This window comes from Caretta caretta, chromosome 9 (genome assembly GCF_965140235.1).
Source record: "Caretta caretta isolate rCarCar2 chromosome 9, rCarCar1.hap1, whole genome shotgun sequence".
Classification (NCBI taxonomy): Eukaryota; Metazoa; Chordata; order Testudines; family Cheloniidae; genus Caretta; species Caretta caretta.
Window position 1 is genome coordinate 56,436,695 of NC_134214.1, and position 20,148 is coordinate 56,456,842.

Genomic DNA, 20,148 nt, shown 5'->3' on the forward strand with positions numbered 1-20,148 from the left:
ACACTGGCCTTTAGGACTACACTCTGCTTAACCAGAGAGATCTGGGCCCCTGTATCCCTCTACCCCAAGTACTCCTTGCCATTCATTTGGACAGCCTTAATATGCTCGATATCTGGTTCTGCAGAGGCTAACCTCACAAAACCAATATGATAGATTTCAATTGCTTGGGGGAGTTTCTGTGTTGAGGACAGCAGAACTAACATGAGCTATTGGTTGCCTGCTTCCTCTTAGCACAGGATGTGTATTCCTCAGGTGATCAGTGGAATTACACTGATAGCACCTTTTGGGCTCTTCTGCTTTCACAGGAGATTTGGGATGAGGGTTGGAGGAATGTTTTGGGGTAAGAGAATGTTTAGACTCCCAACCCCCTTCTCTTTTCTCAGGGGCAAAATGGGATCCTCCCTTCCCACCAGTTTTAACCCCCCTTTTCTGTGGCCTGCCCTCAATTGATGCCTCAGTTGATGTTAGAAGGCATCAGCTAAAAAAGCCACAGACTTTACATCTTTGTCCCATAGACACTGCTTTACATCAGCCTTACATATGCTTAGGAAATGCTCCTGAACAAGAAGATCAACATTCCCTCAAAACTTACCACCTCTTTATCCCTCACCCATTTTCCCAACAAATCTTTCATTTTGTTTACATATTTCCCATTATTCATGCCAATATCCCTCTTAAGATTCCTAAATGTAACTCTATATGTTTCAGGGATAATCTGAAAACTTCGCAAAACAGTATCTTTAAATTTACAATAGTCTAAAGCATCTTCAATAGGCATTCCATTGAATTAAGATTCAACTTGATAAGTTTATGGAGGAGAAGGTATGATGGGATAACATGATTTTGGCAATTAATTGATCTTTAACTATTCATGGTAAATAGGCCCAATGGCCTGTGATGGAATGTTAGATGGGGTGGGATCTGAGTTACTACAGAGAATTCTTTCCTGGGTATCTGGCTGATGAATCTTGCCCAGCCAGATTGCCATATTTGGGGTCGGGAAGGAATTTTCCTCCAGGGCAGATTGGAAGAGGCCCTGGGGGGTTTTCACCTTCCTCTGCAGCATGGGGCACAGATTACTTGCTGGAGGATTCTCTTCACCTTGAAGTCTTTAAACCATGAGTTGAGGACTTCAGTAGCTCAGACAAAGGTGAGAGGTTTATTGCAGGAGTGGGTGAGTGAGATTCGGTGGCCTGCATTGTGCAGGAGGTCAGACTAGATGATCATAATGGTCCCTTCTGACCTTAATATCTATAAATATATGAATACATTTCAAGCTTTTCCATTTAATTTTGCAGTTAGGATAGGAACTCTCTTATCATCAGGACAGAAGTGTTCCCATTTGTGGATTTTTGGAGTGATGGGAGTCATTGGGGTCGGAGGGTTCTAGTTCTGCTTCTCTAGCAGGTCCAGTTGGTGTTTTCACTCTCTTTCTCTTTTTTCTCTCTCTCTCTCTGTTTTTCTTCCACGGCCCTTCTGTGTGCAGCCTCCTCCCTGGCTGCTTCTGTCTCCATAGTTTCCCTGGTCGCAGCTGCTTCTTTGAGCCTCATTTCTGCCTGCCACATATGACACTTGTGGTCCTTTTCCTTCTCTGCAGCTTCCAGTCTGGCCAGCTCTACTTTTTGTAGCTGCCTTACTGGTAGTCATTTTTCTGCTTTCTTGTGCTTATTTCCCTCATCCAAAATAAACAAACAGAAAATAACAAAATTGTGACCTCCTCCTGACCATTCTTAGCCACTGCACTTAAGACTCACTTAAAATCACAAATATCAGTTCTTAAAGTGTGAACTCCACTTGGAGTAACAAGCTGTACAAACACCTACTTGCTGTGCCACTGTGACTTTCCCCTGGTGTTATCTGTTGGGTCACTCCAGTCCTCGATTGGGAGCCAGTCTTACCCTGCTCTGCTGTGAGAACCCCCACTCCTGGACTGTTCACGCACAGTCTCTGGCATGTAAGCTGCTCCTTGGATTGAGGAACCGAATGATACTAGCCAATATCTCTGGTCCCAGACACAACCCTAGGAACCTCCTTCTTGCAGTGTTCAGTTATGCCCGCTGGACACTGCAAGATTATATGAGTTCGTCTATTTAACAAAGAAATTGATATGCACCAGGCTTGTTATCCCAAGGGGAATCTCTGACATGCTTTAAATCAAATACACTTCTTCAGGTAGAATAAACAAACAGATTTATTAACTACAAAGATAGATTTTAAGTGATTATAAGTCAAAGCATAACAAGTCAGATTTGGTGAAATGAAATAAAAGCAAAATGCATCCTAAACTGATTTTAACACTTTCAGTGCCCTTACAAACTTAGATGCTTCTCACCACAGGCTGACTGGTTGCCCTTCAGCCAGGCTTCAGTCGCTTGGTGGTGATGTCTGTAGATGGAGGTGGAAGAGAGAGGAAGCATGACTCTCCCTTTTATCATGTCCTTTCTTCCCTCTTGGCTTTGCCCCCCTCTTCAGAGTGAGGTGAGCATTACCTCATCACAGTCCCAAACTGACCAAAAGAAGGGGGTGACTCACTCGAGAGTCCAACAGATCCTTTGTTGTTGCCTTGGCCAGTGTTCTTTGTTCCTGTGAGGCTGGGCTGGGTTTGTCCCATACATGCCCTGATGAGGTGTGAACTGTCCCTCTGCTCCTGGAGAGTTTTTGCCTGGGCTTGCTTTAAGCCTTGAGGACACATTTTCAGCCTCATAACTATATACATGAAATTACAACCTGTAACATTACTATAACAACGAATTACTATAACATTACCATAACAACAATGCTCAGTACATCATGAGCCTTCCAAAGACACATGACATGATAAACTGTGCATTAGATACCACACAATCATATTATAAGGATGAATATGAGATGCTGGGTGTTCCTCCAAGGTACAGAATGTCACACCTATCTCCTGCAGTGTTCAGAGGGTAAATACACGAGCAGTGGTAAGGTGCTTAGATGCTATAATAAAGAGGTCATATAAGTATCATTAATAGATAGATACCCAGGAAACAGGTGTCTAATTAACACATAACTAGATGGGTAGAGAGAGAAAGTAAGGCCTTTTGCAAAAGTGGATCCCCATAACGAAGCACTTAACTCCATATTTGGGCACCTGGATAAATCAGAAAGTGCTGTGCACCCTGCAACACCTGTTGAGGTGTGGGGTAGTTAATCAGAGCTCAGCACTTTGAAAATCAAGCCACTTATTCAGGTGCCCAATACCGCATGAGGAGGTGAATTTTATGCAGGCGTTATGGAGATTCTCGTCTACAGACACTTGTGCAATATCCTAACAAAAACCACCTTAGCAGTCCTCCCCAAGTGAGAGCTGATGTCCCAGGGCGAAGCAAAGGCTGCAAGGGTTAGCTTAGCACAGGCTGCAAAGCAGGAAGATCTAGATGAGAAAGTGAGAGGAAGAAGCAGAAAAAGCCAGCTCAGTGAGGGGGAGGAGGAAAGAAGCGACTGCATCATCTGTTGTGACCAGGCTTTAGTAGATTGGGTGGAGGATGCGGAGGAGACATTTTGGCTACTCCCAATTGTCAGATAGATTCAGTAACTAATTCTTTCTCCTTGTGCATCTGCGGGCTCTCCTCCTGAGAGGCAGGGACTGAGGGGCTAGGAACCCAGCTCAGGAATCACCTAATCCTATAAAGCAGGAATTGCTTAAGGTCTGTGATCTTCATCTTTTAATAAATAACCCTTCCACTCCTCAGTGTGTTGACTGTTTGCCCTTACATGAGGGACAGTTTCTGATTCTCTTTGCATACCGTGTAGACTGGTTTTATGGTTGTGATTTTAGAGGATCTCCCACAAGGGATCAATCAGGTGTAAGATTATAACAATGTGAGCTTGCTCCCAAAAGTGCTCTGCTTCTGGCAGCTAAAATTCCAGCACTGAGTGCTTCCTCCTAGCAGCACGGCTGCTCCTTGGCCATTTGGGGGTGCGTTAGTTGTGCCATGGGAGGACTTGGCTGGCTGTAATTGAATAAAGAAGCTACCAGGTGCTGGTGAATTCAGGAATCTCAGCTCCAGCTCAAAGGATGTATAGGCCCTTCTGTGTTACAGTAGTATGTCCATGCCCCTTGGCTCACACGACCCACTTGACTTTTACTCAAATGCAGGGTGGTATTAGAAAGCTGAGGCAAATTTCTTTACATTTTCCAAGCCAGTTAGAGAAGCAACGTCAATGCTGAACAGACCTGATTTCCCCAACCCCCATGTGGCGCCATCACTGGCACCTGTGCAAAGTGGGTGTGAATGGACCCTGCTGTGAATGGAAAGCCTGATATGCCCCCTTGGCATGAAAGTAAATGGCCTGGTCAGATGCAGGGCACAGGGGAACCAGGCCCCAGCTCTGCTGTTCCGGCTTCTGTTTTGATTTTTAATCAGCTTGTGAGGCACTGTTCAGGGAGGCAGGAACTGTCAAAGAAGTTAGAAGCCCAGTAAATGTCAATGGGAGTTGGGTACCTGACTCTCTTTAGCCACCTTTGAAAATCCCTATGTGACGTTCCCCTCTGGTGTTATCTGAATTGGTGATCTGTTAGGGCACTCCAATTCTTGACTCTGGGAGCCAGCCTTACCCTGCTCTGCTGTGAGAACCCCCACTCCTGGGCTGTTCACACACAGCCTCTGGCATGTAAGCTGCTCCCAGCTACTTGCAACCGAATGAGACTAGCCAATATCTTTGGTCCCAGACTAAACCCTAGGAACCTCCATCTTGCAGTGTCCAGTTTTGCCCACTGGACACTGCAAGCTTTTATGAGTTTGTCAATTTAACAAAGAAATTGGTATGTACCAGGCTTGTTATCTTAAGGAGAGTCTCTGACACGCTTCAAACCAAACACACTTTTTCAGGTAGAATAAACAAACAGATTTATTAACTATAAAGATAGATTTTAAGTGATTATAAGTCAAAGCATAACAAGTCAGATTTGGTGAAATTAAATAAAAGCAAAACACATTCTAAGCTGATCTTAACACTTTCAATGTCCTTACAAACTTAGAGCATGTCTACACAGGCAAAGTTACAGCACCAGCAGTTACAACACCGCTCAGAGAGCGCTGAAGGAAAACTGCTGTTGTGTGTTCACACTGACAGCTGCCTCCGCAATAGCATGTTCACACTTGCGGCGCTATTCAGAGAGGTGCACTCTGGGCAGCTCTCCCACAGAGCACCTCTTTCTCTTCTGCTACTAAGACTTGTGGGAAGGCGGAAGAGGTCGCGGAGCATCCTGGGTCCTGACCCAATGCCCTGTGACACATTGCTTCGCATACCAGCAATTCCTGTGCTTCCATCTGCATTTGGCACCATCTTTCAATGGTTTGTGTACTGCGCGCCCTGCCCTGCCTCTTTCTGGCTGCAGGAATGGATCCTGAGCTGTTGACAAGAATGCTGTTCGGACTGACCAACACGTCACAAGTGGCAGTGGAGTTATCCTTAAACTACAAAGGCAAGAGGAGTGCAACATTGATCTCGCCATGCGAAGTAGCTACGACACAAGATTTCTTGTGGCATTCACTATGGTGCTGACCACTGTGGAACACCGCTTTTGGGATCGGGAAACAAGCACTGACATTACATTGTGATGCACGTCTGGGATGACGAGCAGTGGCTGCAGAACTTTTGCATGAGGAAAGCCACATTCATGGGACTGTGTGAAGAGCTTGCACCAGCCCTGTGGTGCAAGGACACAAGAATGAGAGCTGCCCTGCCGTTGGAGAAGCGCTTGGTGATTGCACTGTGGAAGCTGGCTACTCCAGACTCCTACTGATGGGTCGCTAACCAGTTCGGAGTGGGAAAGTCGAGCATTGGGCTCGTGTTGATGGAAGTGTGCAGGGCCATTAATCGCAACCAGCTCCGAAAGACCATGACTCTGGGCAACATGCGTGAGATTGTGGATGGCTTTGCACAAATGGGCTTCCCTAACTGCGGAGGGGTGATAGATGGCACACACATTCCAATTCTGGCACCAGACCACCTAGCCAACGAGTACATTAATCACAAGATGTATTTCTCAGTGGTTCTCCAGGCGCTTGTGGATCACCGTAAGCGTTTCACAGACATTAACACAGGCTGGTCCGGAAAAGTGCATGATGCACGCATCTTTCATAACACTGGCCTGTTCAAGAAGCTGCAAGCAGGGACTTTCTTCCCAGACCAGAAGATCACCATGGGGGAAGTTGAAATGCCCACTGTGATCCTGGGAGACTCCACCTACCGCTTAATGCCGTGGCTCATGAAGCCATACACGGGGCAACTTGACAGCAGCAAGGAGCAGTTCAACAACAGGCTGAGCAAAATGCAGAATGACTGGAGTGTGCATTCGGCCATTTAAAAGCCTGCTGGCGATGCCTGTATGGGAAACTGGACATGGCCGATGATAATATTCCTATGCTTATAGCCGCATGCTGTGCACACCATAATATTTGTGAAGGGAAGGGTGAAAGGTTCACTCAGGGCTGGACAGCAGAGACTCAGCACCTGGAGGCTGAGTTTGAACAGCCAGAGACCAGGGCTATTAGAGGGGCACAGCGTGGGGCCATAAGGATCAGGGATGCTCTGAGGCAGCAATTTGAAGCTGAAAGCCATTAATATTTGTTGCTGTGCTCGGGATTGCAATGCTTGTAATGCTACGAGGTGATTGTTGCACATGATGCAAGAAGGGGCCTTAACATAGCTGTACATATGTTGCCTTGCAGTGCTCTTTTTGCTTTCACTTAATAGAATAAAGATTGCTTTCAAACAAACACAATTATTTTATTGAAAGACAACAACCAGAGGAGAGAGTCAAACGAAAAAATTAATCAGCAGGTAGGGGGATGGGGGGGAGGGAATGGGGGAATGGAAGGTTTCAAGAGGAGGAGGGGTCCCGGGACGGCTATAGATTTATGTATGTCTAGGGATCATACCCAACCTTCTCCTTTGGAGTACGATGCAGCGGGTGCTGTACTTCAGCAGGGCCAAACTACAGATGGATGGGTGTTGAGTGCAGTAGGCATTGGGAGTGAGGAGGGAGGAGTGGAATACTGCGGGTAGAGAGTAGAGCCAGGAGGTTGATAAGAGTATATTGGCGGGCGGAGCATGGGAAAGTTTTTTGCGACAGCGGCTGCAGGGGAGAGCAGGTGCAGAGCTGCTTGGTTTGAAGAGCTAGTATCTCCCTGGAGCATGTCCACTTGGTGCTCCATAACTGTTAAGAGCCGCTCCGTGGCTTCTTTCTGGTGTGCCGCGTTTGCCTTTTGTTCCCTCTTCTTGCTGTCCCGCCACTCCTTCAATTCCTTTTTCTCGGCGGCGGACTGTATCATAACCTCATACATAAAGTCCTCCTTAGTCCTTCTTAGCTGCTTTCGAATTCTTCACAACCATTCTGCCGCCAATAAGGGAGGCTGGCCTCCCACGGTCATCTCTGTGAAGTTCAAATGCAACCTTTTACAGAAGCAGTATTGTTTGCAACACAGACAACACTTTTTCAGTGCTTTAAAACACAGCTGACACTAACTGGCTGACTCCAGGCAAGCACACACAAGCCACAAGACCTCCAAAATGGTGAATAGCCACAGGGGCAAAGTAAATCACTGTTCCCGGACCCTGCTGTACACTAGGCACATGGCTCTTGGGCACTTGGGGAGAGCCAGCACTGTGGCAGGAGGGAGGGGGGCTGATAATCATTCCTGTCCCCACACTTTCCACAGGAGATTATCATTTTGGAAGATATCTCACTGTTGAGGGTGAGCAGGGAATCAAGGAAGGGTGTTCTCCAGGCCTGCAGCTTCCAACCTGGTCCCTATGCAGCTAGCCTGTGTGCAGCTATGGTCTCCCCCATCCGCTCCCCATGACGGCACAGTGGTGGGGGAAAGTTACTGTTGATGGGGCAAGAAACAAAGCAGCTCTGCCGAGGAACCAGCGGGAGCGGATTGCCCAGTATCTCCACAAGAGTTTCCTGGAGATCTCTGAGGGAGATTCCCATGAAGTGAGGGAGTGTATCAACAGCCGCTCAAACTAGGCATGATGTGGGAGACAAGCCTGCTTTCTGCAGCTTCCTGCCCCCAACAACTCTCTTCCGCAATTTCCAAAACCAGATCCACTTACCAGGGCCTCCTCTCCTATTTCTGCTTCGCTAATATCCGCCTGCTGTGACTGGTGTGACAGGGTCGGGCCAGAGGGCTACAGGACAGTAATAGAAGGCAGATATATTAGCCCCAGGTTAAGTAGGTCCCTTTTCCCTGGGTAAGGGAACAGAGAAGGTTCCAGAACAATCAGGAACCTTCTGGAGACAATTAAGACAGACAGGCTGATTAGAACACCTGCAGCCAATCAAGAAGCTGCTAGAATCAATTAAGGCAGGCTAATCAGGGCACCTGGGTTTAAAAAGGAGTTCACTTCAGTTTATGGTGCGCGTGTAAGGAGCTGGGAGCAAGAGGCACTAGTAACTGAGAGTGAGAACGTATACTGTTGGATGACTGAGGAGTACAAGCATTATCAGTCACCAGGAGGAAGGTCCTATGGTGAGGATAAAGAAGGTGTTGGGAGGAGGCCATGGGGAAGTAGCCCAGGGAGTTGTAGCTGTCGCACAGCTGTTCCAGGAGGCACTCTAGACAGCTGCATTCCACAGGGCCCTGGGCTGGAACCCGGAGTAGAGGGCGGGCCTGGGTTCCCCCCAAACCTCCCAACTCCTGATCAGACACAGAAGGAGTCGACCTGGACTGTGGGTTCAGAAAAACGGCCAAGCTGAGGGCTGTCATGAAGCTCCAAGGTGAACAAATCCGCCAATAAGCGCAAGACCCACCAAGGTAGAGGAGGAAATTTGTCACACTGGCTAGACTCCTCCGGGGTAAAAAAGAGCTCCTGACTGCATGCATCTCTGGCCTCCGAGTCATCCTCTGCCTCTGGTTCCCCCTGCCCCTCTTCATCCAAAATTACCTCCTCCTGGCTCGGTCCACTCTCGACTGGCAATGAAGCCAATGAAGTATCCACAGGGGACTTCACAGTGGAGGTGGGATCACCACCGAGTATCGCGTCCAGCTCTTTGTAGAACAGGCAGCTCGTGGGCACAGCACCAGAGCAGCGGTTTGCCTCCCGCGCCTTGTGGTAGGCATTCCACAGCTCCTTCACTTTGACCCTGCACTGCAATGTGTCCTGATCATGGCCCTTTTCTATCATGCATCTAGACATGTGTCCATAGGTATCTGCACTGCCTCCTCTCCCCAAATACCGATGAGGTCCAGTAGCTTGGCATTGCTCTAAGCAGGGGATTACCTGGTGCATGGAGCAGGCATCGCCACCTGGAAAGATGCACTGAGACCACTGCATGCATCACAGAGCAAACAGGAAAGGGACTTTCAAATTTGCAAAGGAATGTATGGGGTGGGGCTGACGGTTGGTCACCTGAGGGCAGGGCAGTAGAGTTCAAACCGATGGCCAGAGAGGTGAGAACAGGCATTGTGGGACACCTCCCGGAGGTCAATCGCAGCGCTGTAATTGACCAGGGGGGTCTACACTGGCACCGCAGTGCTGTAGCCCCGGTGCAGAAAGCTCTACGCCTCTCATTGAGGTGGTTTTTTTAGAGCGCTGCAACTGTGCAGTTTCTGCGCACTAAGTGGCTTGGCAGTGTGTGCACCTCGGGAGTTACAGTGCTCAAAGCTGCTTTACTGCGCACAAACTTGCCAGTGTAGACAAGCCTTTAGATGCTTCTCTCCACAGTCTGGCTGGGTGCTCTTCAGCACCTTTGATCAGCGCTTCAGTCGCTTGGTGTGGTCTCCGTAGATGTAGGTGGAAGAGAGAGAGAAAGAGCATGGCAAAGGCAAAAAGGCAAATGTCTCTCCTTTTTATCATGTCCTTTCTTCCCTATTGGCTTAGTGCTGCCTTCAGAGTCAGGTGAGCATTACCTCATCGCAATGCCAAACTGATCAAAGGAAAGGAGGTGACTCCCTTGAGAGTCGAACAGATTCTTTTGTTGCTGTCTAGGTCAGCGTCCTTTGTTCCTGTGAGGCTGGGCTGGGTTTGTTCCATACACGTCCTGATGAGGTGTGAACTGCCTCTCAGCTCTTGTAGAGTTTTTGCATGGGCTTATTTTAAGCCACCAGGATACATTTTCAGCCTCATAACTATATACATGAAATTATAACCTATACCATAACTGTAACGACTACTATAACATCACTATAACAACCATACTCAGTGCATCATGAGCATTCCAAAGACACTCAACATGACAAACTTTATATTGGATACCACACAGTCATTTTACACAGATTGTTGCTTTTTACACAGATTGCTGGTTGTTCCCCTGAGGTACAGAGTGTCACACCCTACCCCAAATATTCTCTCCTGGAATTATGCTGGGGCAGGAGTGGAGGCTCCGTGCAGTGGAGCAGCCTGTCAGATGGCCGTGTTTTTGAGGGTGGGGCTGTCCTGTGACATGGCTTGGTGTCTGGCACGGTTACTGAGAATGCCTTTGACCCGTTGTCTCTTTCCCTCCTAGACGCCTCACCTGGTCAATCTGAATGAGGACCCCCTGATGTCTGAATGCCTTCTGTACTACATTAAGGATGGGATAACCAGGTGAGAGCATAGAATCATGTAGCACCAGTGTGTCTGCTGAAATGAACAGCATTGGACTCTGGTTGTCTGAGTGCAGGGCAGGCCCAGGGCATGGGATCCCCCTCTCCTCCTCATTCACTGCTGAACCAGGTGTCGGTGCTCTGTTGCTATCAAACTCAGGTCACTAGTGACAAAGAGACCTGATACTATGGAGGAATTGCAGCCCTGCCCTCTGCGTAGTCCCTGGGTCAGGCTGGACTTCCCAGAGAGGTGAACTGAAGGGGAATCTAATTGATGTGTTCCCATGGACTTAATGTGCTGTCCCGTGAAGGGGAGCTGGGCAGCGCTATCCCTGTGGAAGAATGTCCCATCCTGGGGATGGGCGAGGGCTGTCGTCTGCAGAAGCCCTGGCCCTACACTACCGGGTGGGCAGGGAGAGAGAGCAGATGCATATTCTAATTCCACCACTTGGAAGGGATGCATTAGCTGGTGTATACTGGCATGTGAAAAGTCACATTTCCCCATGACAGCTTCCAATTAAGATGTTTGCCTTGCTGCCCACTGAGGGTCTCCTGAGACCAGATCCAAAGCCCATTAAAATAGATGGAATGACCAGTGGGCTTTGGATCAGGCCCTTCAAGTGCGCTGCTGTAAACGGTCTGAAATCTGGTGTATTATTGCCAGGGAACCCTACTAAGTCTGTGTCTCCCCGCAGGGTCGGCCGAGAGGACGCGGAGAGGAGGCAGGACATCGTGCTGAGTGGACACTTCATTAAGGAAGAGCACTGCATTTTCCGCAGCCACACCAAGGCCGGTGGCGAAGGTACCCTCAGACAGAGAGCCTCACACGTCCACACTCTGTGCTTTCACCCCAGTTCAGTCACATACCTGGCTACCTGCAGCTCCTTCTTAGTGTTTGCAGTCAGGGCACCCGAGCTCCTACTTACATCCAGGAGGACTGGGGCACTAATGCCTGTCAAGAGGCATGGAGGAGGGCACCTTCTCTCTACCTACTTGTCAAGGTGGGGTGTGTGGGAGTGCAGCCTTGACAGGATGTGCTGTGATATCACCGCCTGTCTCCTGGGTTGGGTCATTCCCATTTCCTTCCTTGCACTCGTTGAAGCACAGTCAGACCAATCTCCTGGCTGTGCCATCTTCCCCGGTCACACCCCTTGAAAGGCAGCTAGCAGTGCAGAGCATTGGCAGGACACTGTTGCCTTCCATAGCCATGCCACTGGCAGAAGTGAAGGGAAGCATCTCTAGGGAATTGCGGCTGATATGCTAATAGAGGCCATTCTGTAAGGCAAATCAGGAAGTAGAGAAGATGGGTGTGAAAGAAAAGAGTGAGCTATGAAGGCTGATTCCCTTGCCGAAGACATTCTGTGTTATCTGAGGTCATCCCTCCTGCAGAATGGGCAGTTATTGTTAATGAGGCTTGCTCACAGGATGTGGGGGGTAAATCTCTGGGATTGATTTGTGGAAAGGCCAGAGACTCAGGCTCTGGTTTTTTCTTAATCCCGCCACAGTCTTTCAGAATGCGCTTTGTAGCTTCGATGGGAGCATGGTCTAACCCCTAGAATCAGTGATACACGTCACTGGCCAAGCAGAGTGAGGCCAAGCACTTAGCTCAGTGGCATTTTGCTGTTTGCAGTCTTGGGATGCACAGGGAAACATTTTGTTCATTTTGGTGACTGGCGACCAGACCTGATTTCCACCTTGTGCCCATTTGAAACTTAGGCAGTGGAGAGGTGGTGACATCAGAGGTAGCACAGCCAGTCATAACTTTGTCCCTCTAGTTCATTTGCATACTTCAATCCCATGTGTTGAAATGAGTCAGCAAGTGAAACTGCAGGTCAGGATTCTGCTCTGCTTTGTCAGAGATGGGGGCTGGGGGCTCAGGACTGGAATAGTGGGGACTGCTTCAGGACAGGAGCTGTGTTGGTTGAGTAGGAGTGAGGCTGGAGATTTGAACTGTAGCTCCCACTACACTATGGCTGGCCAGGGGTGCAGGAACAATTGGTGTAGTGAGGATGCTGACAGTCATTGAACCAAACTGTAATATAATGGAAACCACTTCAAGACAGGGGGTGCGGTGCACCCCCACCATGTTCCCTCTAATTTTTTCTATCCATGGGCAAAATGAATTTTGTTATGTGCACCATATTGAGGTAATGTGGGGATGTGCGCCAGCAGTAGAAACAAAAAACCTAGATATTTATAAAAAGAAAAGGAGTACTTATGGCACCTTAGTGACTAACCAATTTATTTGAGCATAAGCTTTCGTGAGCTACAGCTCACTTCATCGGATGCATACTGTGGAAAGTGTAGAAGATCTTTTTATATACACACAAAGCATGAAAAAATACCTCCTCCCACCCCACTCTCCTGCTGGTAATAGCTTATCTAAAGTGATCACTCTCCTTACAATGTGTATGATAATCAAGTTGGGCCATTTCCAGCACAAATCCAGGTTTTCTCACCCCTCCCCACCCCCACACACAAACCCACTCTCCTGCTGGTAATAGCTTATCTAAAGTGACCACTCTCCTTACAATGTGTATGATAATCAAAGTGGGCCATTTCCAGCACAAATCCAGGGTTTAACAAGAATGTCTGAGGAGGGGTGGGAGTAGGAAAAAACAAGGGGAAATAGGTTACCTTGCATAATGACTTAGCCACTCCCAGTCTCTATTCAAGCCTAAGTTAATTGTATCCAATTTGCAAAAGAATTCCAATTCAACAGTTTCTGGCTGGAGTCTGGATTTGAAAGTTTTTTGTTGTAATATCGCAACTTTCATGTTTGTAATCGCGTGACCAGAGAGATTGAAGTGTTCTCTGGCTGGTTTATGAATGTTATAATTCTTGACATCTGATTTGTGTCCATTTATTCTTGTATGTAGAGACTGTCCAGTTTGACCAATGTACATGGCAGAGGGGCATTGCTGGCACATGATGGCATATATCACATTGGTGGATGTGCAGGTGAATGAGCCTCTGATAGTGTGGCTGATGTTATTAGGCCCTGTGATGGTGTCCCCTGAATAGATATGTGGGCACAGTTGGCAACGGGCTTTGTTGCAAGGATAGGTTCCTGGGTTAGTGGTTCTGTTGTGTGGTATGTGGTTGCTGGTGAGTATTTGCTTCAGGTTTGGGGGCTGTCTGTAGGCAAGAACTGGCCTGTCTCCCAAGATTTGTGAGAACACCCCTCCAACGCATTATTAAGGATCTACAACCTATCCTGAAGGATGACCCAACACTCTCACAAATCTTGGGAGACAGGCCAGTCCTTGCCTGAAACTGTTGAATTGGAATTCATTTGCAAATTGGATACAATTAACTTAGGCTTGAATAACTTAGGCTGCACAGCCTCAAGGACTCGCGAGCTACGCTTAAGTCGCTGGGTATGCGCACCCCGGCGACCCAGAGGAAGCCCCTTAAGCCACAGCCTCCCCCTCAACGCCAGTACCAGCCTCGCCATAGGTATGAGCCTAACCGTAGGCGAGGCAGGGATCACAGGCGACGGCGCAACAACAACAATAATGCACCGGCCCAGAAACAAGGCCAGCACAAACCCCAGCCGGGCAGTATGCCAGACTTTTGAAGATGCGCTCGAAGACAGCGTACCAGAGCAGTCACCGGAACCGTCCCTTTGTTTCCTGAACTGCCTGCCCTGTTTCTCCCGTGCGTGGTCCACCATAACCTCAGACCTTTGGGTCTTACGCACGGTGCAGAACAGGTACTCACTGCAGTTTGCCTCCCTCTCCCCCCCACCCCTCTTTCCTGTCCCTCTTCAGGGACCCCTCTCACCAGCATCTCCTAGAGAAGGAAGTCCGCTTGCTGCTAGAGGCAGGGGTGGTAGAGGCGGTGCCGCACAGCCTAAGGGGGAAAGGGTTCTACTCCCGGTACTTCCTCATCCCCAAGGCCAAAAGGGGCCTTTGTCCCATTTTAGTCCTGCACGGGCTCAACAAGTTCCGGGTCAAGGCCCGGTTCTGCATGGTCTCTCTGGGCACCATCATCCCTTCCCTGGATCCGGGGGACTGGTTCGCTGCCCTCGACATGAAGGACATGGACTTCCATATCACCATCCACCCAGCACGTCGGAGGTTCCTACACTTCACCGTGGGCCAAGAACATTACCAGTTTGCAGTTCTCCCGTTTGGTTAGGCCGCAGCCCCAGGGGTATTCACGAAGTGCATGGCGGTGGTGGCAGCCTTCTTACGGAGGCAGAGAATCCGCGTGTACCCGTACCTAGACGACTGGCTCCTGGCGGGCCGATCTGAGGCGGAAGTGTGGGGCCATGTGGCAGATTGTTCTGCGAGCTGGGGCTCCTGGTCAACGTCCCCAAGTCCATGCTCGTACCCACGCAGAGAGTGGAATTCATAGGGGCGGTCCTGGAAGCAGTGGAGGCCAGAACAAGCTTTCCAGTATCCCAATTCCGGGCTATCCAGCAAGCTGTGGCCTCCCTGCACCAGTTTCCAATGACAACGGCCAGGTGCTGCCTGCGGCTGCTGGGCCACATGGCAGCATGCACACACATGGTCAGGCATGCCAGACTGAGACTCAGGACTCTGCAGGCGTGGCTTGCTCGTGTGTACCGCCCAGGCAGGGACCCCTGGACTTGGTAGTGACAGCCCCAAGGGACGTGCTGGACTCCCTGCTGTGGTGGCAGTCCCAGCCTGTGGTTTGCGAAGGCATCCCCTTTGCCGCCCCACAACCGGACCTGACGGTGGTGACGGACGCGTCAGAACACGGATGGAGGGCTCACCTGGGGGACCTCAGGACTCAGGGCTTGTGGTCTGGAGCAGAGCGGTCGCTCCATATCAATGTGAAGGAGCTCAGGGAGGTTCGTCTCTCCTGCCAGACCTTTCACGCCACTCTGAGTGGTCACTACTGCCATGTTTTATATAAACAGACAGGGCGGGGCTCGTTCCTCGCCACTCTGTCACGAGGCTCTCCTCCTCTGGGACTTTTGCATAGCCCATGCAATTCATCTCGAGGCGTCCTATCTCCCGGGGGTACAAAACGAGCTGGTGGACTCCCTCAGCAGGTCATACCGCATGCACGAGTGGACGCTCAGGGTGGACGTCATGCTTTCACTCTTCTGAAGGTGGGGGTTTCCCCAAGTAGACCTGTTTGCCACCAGGGCCAATGCCCAGTGCCCATGGTTCTGCTCATTCCAGGGCCGCAGCCCAGGCTCTCTCGCGGACGCATTTGCGATCCCATGGAGAGGGGGCTTGAGGTATGCTTTTCCCCTGCTCCCCTTAGTACACAAGGTCCTGCTTAAGGTACTCAGGAACAGGGCAGCGATGATCCTCATCGCCCCAGCCTGGGCCCGTCAGCACTGGTACACATCGCTCCTAGAGCTTTTGGTGGAGGCCCCAGTAGTCCTGCCCCTACACTGGGACCTCATTACACAGGACGGTGGGCGGCTTCTCCACCCTCGCCTGCAGTCACTGCACCTGACAGCGTGGAGACTCTGTGGCTAAACGCCTTGGAGAGCCAGTGCTCCTTTCCCGTGCAGCAGATTCTGCTTGGCAGTAGGAAGCCCTCTACTATGACGACCTATATGGCCAAGTGGAAAAGGTTCTCGTGTTGGTGTGAACCCCGACAGGTGCGGCCATGGCAGGTCCCGGTGCAGGTCATCCTGGAGTGCCTCCTGCACCTCAAGCAGCAAGGACTAGCACCGTCCTCACTCAGAGTACACCTGGCGGCCATCTCTGCCTTCCATCCGGGGTTCTCGGGGGGCTCGGTGTTTTCCCACCCAATGGTGGGATGGTTCCTTAAAGGGTTGGAGAGGGTGTTTCTGTACTCCCACCCCCAGTCCCTCCATGGAACCTTAACCTGGTCCTCTCTAAACTCATGGGACCCCCTTTCAGGCCCCTCACTTCCTGTTCTCTTCTCCACCTTTCGTGGAAGGTGGCATTTCTGGTGACCATTACCTCGACCAGAAGGGTGTCCGAACTGATGGCCCTCACCTCTGAGCCACCGTTTTCAGTATTGCACCAGGGCAAGGTGCAGCTCCGACGGCACCCCAAGTTCCTCCCTAAGGTGGTCTCCCAATTCCATTTGGGCCAGGACATTTGTCTGCCGGTGTTCTTCCCAAAACCTCATACGGACCTGAGTCACTGCAGCTTGCACACCCTGGATGTGCGTCAAGTGCTGGCATTCTATTTGGAGCACACCAAGCCCTTTTGTAAATCTACGCAGCTGTTTGTGGCTGTAGCCGAGAGGATGAAAGGCCTCCCAGTGTCGGCGCAGCGGATCTTGTCTTGGATTACAAGCTGCATCCGGACGTGCTATGAGCTTGCAGGTGTTCCGGCCCCGGCGGTCATGGCCAACTCGACCAGGGTGCATTCCTGGCACAGGTCCCGATCCAGAAGATCTGCAGACCAACCACCTGGTCCTCGGTGCACACCTTCATGACCCACTACGCGGTCAACCAGCAGGCCAGAGAGGACGAAGCAGTTGGCAGAGCGGTTCTCTGAGCAGTTGTTCCGTGACTCCTACCCTCCTCCAGAGGTAAGCTTGTGATTCACCTAATGTGGAATGGACGTGAACAAGCACTCAGAGAAGAAAAAACGGTTACTTACTTTCTCGTAACTGTTGTTCTTCGAGATGTGTTGTACACGTCCATTCTACCACCCACCCTCCTACCCCTCTGTCGGAGTCGCCACAAGAAGGAACCGGAGGGGGTCAGGCCAGCAGGGGTATATATGCACAGCTCACTTGGGGGGCCCCGCCAGCCCGATGGGAGCCGCTAAGGGAAAAAGTTTCCAACGCTCGTGCATGCAGCGCGCGCACAGCTAATGTGGAACAGACGTGAACAACACATCTCAAAGAACAACAGTTACGAGAAAGTAAGTAACTGCTTTTTCCTGCATCCATGTGCCTGAATCATTTCCCTTTGCCCAGTCAGAACGGTTGTAGTTCATGTAAACAGTGCTCATGTGGTGCGGCAGGCAGAGATTCCTTAGCCTGTTGCACCCAGTGGGCAGTCTCGAGAGGAGAGAAGACAGGCAGGCAGCAGGGTTCGGGTTCAGGTTACTGGTGGGTGTTGCCTCAGTGCTGTGAGGGGAGGTTGTTATTAATATAAAATTGATGACGCCAAGAAGACCGGCAGCCTGGCTGACTCAACATTATACAGGTTTGCTGGCAGTGTCCTTTAAAATCGCTACAGGTTTAGGGATAGAGACTGCTTTCCTACCCCTCTGCTCACCTGCAGCAGCAATGGGGTGGGCAACCCACTGGCATACAAAAGCAATGCATTGTTAAAAGCTGGAGTGGCCCAATCCCTCTTTCACCCTATCCAGGAATCTCCGTGCAGCCTAGCTTGCTGAAGAGGTCAGCAGGTGGCAGTACCACAATATAATAGTTCGGAGGTTACTTCTCACCGAGTGACTAGAGAACAAATAATACAACTCCCAGATCCCCAGGCGGTCCCTCTGTTACTCAGTGTCATGTGCTGTCCCCTCTTACACATGCTGTATAGTGCTTTGCTCTGTGAGCAGCCCCCGGGCTGTCTGTGGGACCAGTTGTGACGTGGGAGGAAGCGGGGCATGTTCTGGCTCTCGGTGATTAATGCTCAAAGACTGATGGCAGGTAGTTTGCAGTCTGCAGATCCAGGCTGGACTTTGGCATGGAAGAGACAAATCGTTAAATGCCAGTGAAATAATGGGGGTAAGAAGGTGGTGAAGGCCTGCCATGTGGGAACATAAGGAAATTAACCTGACATTTATAACTAAGATATAGACACAGGGGGAGATCTTCAAAAGCACTTCAGGGGTTTAGGAGCACCAGCCCCATTGATTTTCAGCGAGACGCACTCCTAAATTCCACAGGCGCTTTTGAAGTACAACCTTGTTGTATGTGCTTGGGCTTGTATGTCTGGAGCAGGGTGTCCACTGGCATCAAGATGCTAAACAAACAGCCCTCCCTTCCTATCGCAGCCCATAGGGCCTGCACAGCCAACATTTCCAATGCAATCAGGAGACCAGCAACCCTTCAGGCCTCTGCTGTCCCTTCACACCTCTCCTCCTGTCTCTTTCTCTCTCCTATGCCTTTCTCACAGTAGTGGTGACACTAGAACCTTGCGAAGGGGCCGACACCTACGTCAATGGCAAAAAAGTGATGGAACCCAGTGTCCTGCGATCTGGTAGGTCCTGCTTCGGAGGGAGTGATTGACTCAGCACTGACAGAATGCTTTAACCACTGACCCACATAGATCCCCTTCTAGAAACATACCAGGTCACCCTGTTGGGCAGATGGTGGTTCTAGTCTAGTGGCATCAGTGGAGTGACAGTGGGGGATAGTCAGTGCGGCTACTCATGCTCAAATGCTCTGTTGAATCAGGGCATAAGTCATGGGACATGAGAGGCCTTGTTGGGGGAAATCCTGCTGTGCAACCCTTGCCACTGAGTTGGAGTTTCTGCTTATAGTGGAGACCTCATTGGTTAACTCTGAACTGCCCTCCCCAAAGGAAACCGGATCATCATGGGGAAGAGCCACGTGTTCCGATTCAACCACCCTGAGCAGGCTCGCCAGGAGCGGGAGCGGACCCCATGTGCAGAGACCCCCGCAGAGCCAGTGGACTGGGCGTTCGCGCAGCGAGAGCTGCTGGAGAAACAAGGCATTGACATGAAGCAGGAGATGGAGCAGAGGTGAGGAGGCATGGGGGAGGCAGAGGAGATGAGGGATCATGGAGGGAGGGCAACATGGAGAGGTGGAGCAGAAGGGAAGGAAATGGGGTGCCAGCCAGTAACTGTGGATCTGTCCAGGTTTGTCATTCTGTCCTTCCTAATTCTTCACAGGCTTCAGGAACTGGAGGACCAATACCGCAAAGAGAGAGAAGAGGCCAACTATCTTCTTGAGCAGCAGAGGCTGGTAGGCACATATATTCTGCTTCTTAACTGGTTCATCAGAGCAACACTAGTTACCGTCAAGGCACAGACTGGGGTTGAGTCTCTAGTTTGAACAATGGATGGTGTGCTGACATGAGTAGGGTGGATCTGCATCTTCTGAAGATACTACCCAGAATGGAAATATCATGTGTCTCCTCATCTAATGGGACCTTTTAGACCAGTGAACACAGCTGTGGGTAGGTTGGCTTTCTACAGGGGGTGGAGCCATTTGTCAGTTTTATGGGGATTGAGAGAGACCTGGTACAGGAGAGGGGTGGTCAAAATCAAAAAGACAATTGTTTGTGGGTTATTTCCTTATTTTCCCCCCTTTCCCTCAGGACTATGAGAGTAAACTAGAGGCTTTACAGAAGCAGATGGACTCCAGGTATTATCCTGAGGCCAATGAGGAAGAGGAAGAGCCTGAAGATGAAGGTAAAAGTTCAGTGAAAGCAGAGAGTGACAAATTGTGTGAGAGAGAATGAGCCTTTTATAGTTTTGTTGGCCAATGACACTTCCTAATGACTCTGGTCTGTTACGATGAAAGTCCGGAAGGTTATCCAGGTGTATTGGCAGAAGACTCTCTCTTATCATAAGAATGGCCCATCTAGCCCAGTATCCTGTCTTCCGACAGTTGCCAGTGCCAGGTGCCCCAGAGGGAATGAACAGAAAAGGTAATCATCAAGTGATGATGTGGAAAAAGCTGAAGTACTCAA

At 50.1% G+C, this 20,148-nt stretch overlaps 1 protein-coding gene across 21 annotated transcripts in view; it reads left to right on the forward strand.

Annotated features, from left to right (window-relative positions):
* KIF1A (kinesin family member 1A) overlaps positions 1-20,148 on the forward strand; it is a 225,343-nt gene that overhangs the window by 114,508 nt on the left and 90,687 nt on the right. For 20 of the 21 annotated variants that reach the window (XM_048863027.2, XM_048863031.2, XM_048863030.2 and 17 more), the window contains 6 exons: positions 10,481-10,560; positions 11,255-11,361; positions 18,607-18,690; positions 19,015-19,195; positions 19,346-19,418; positions 19,774-19,867. In XM_048863027.2, coding sequence (XP_048718984.1) covers positions 10,481-10,560; positions 11,255-11,361; positions 18,607-18,690; positions 19,015-19,195; positions 19,346-19,418; positions 19,774-19,867 — 619 coding nt within the window. The remainder of the gene's footprint in view (positions 1-10,480; positions 10,561-11,254; positions 11,362-18,606; positions 18,691-19,014; positions 19,196-19,345; positions 19,419-19,773; positions 19,868-20,148) is intronic. The other variant, XM_048863028.2, reaches the window with a different exon arrangement.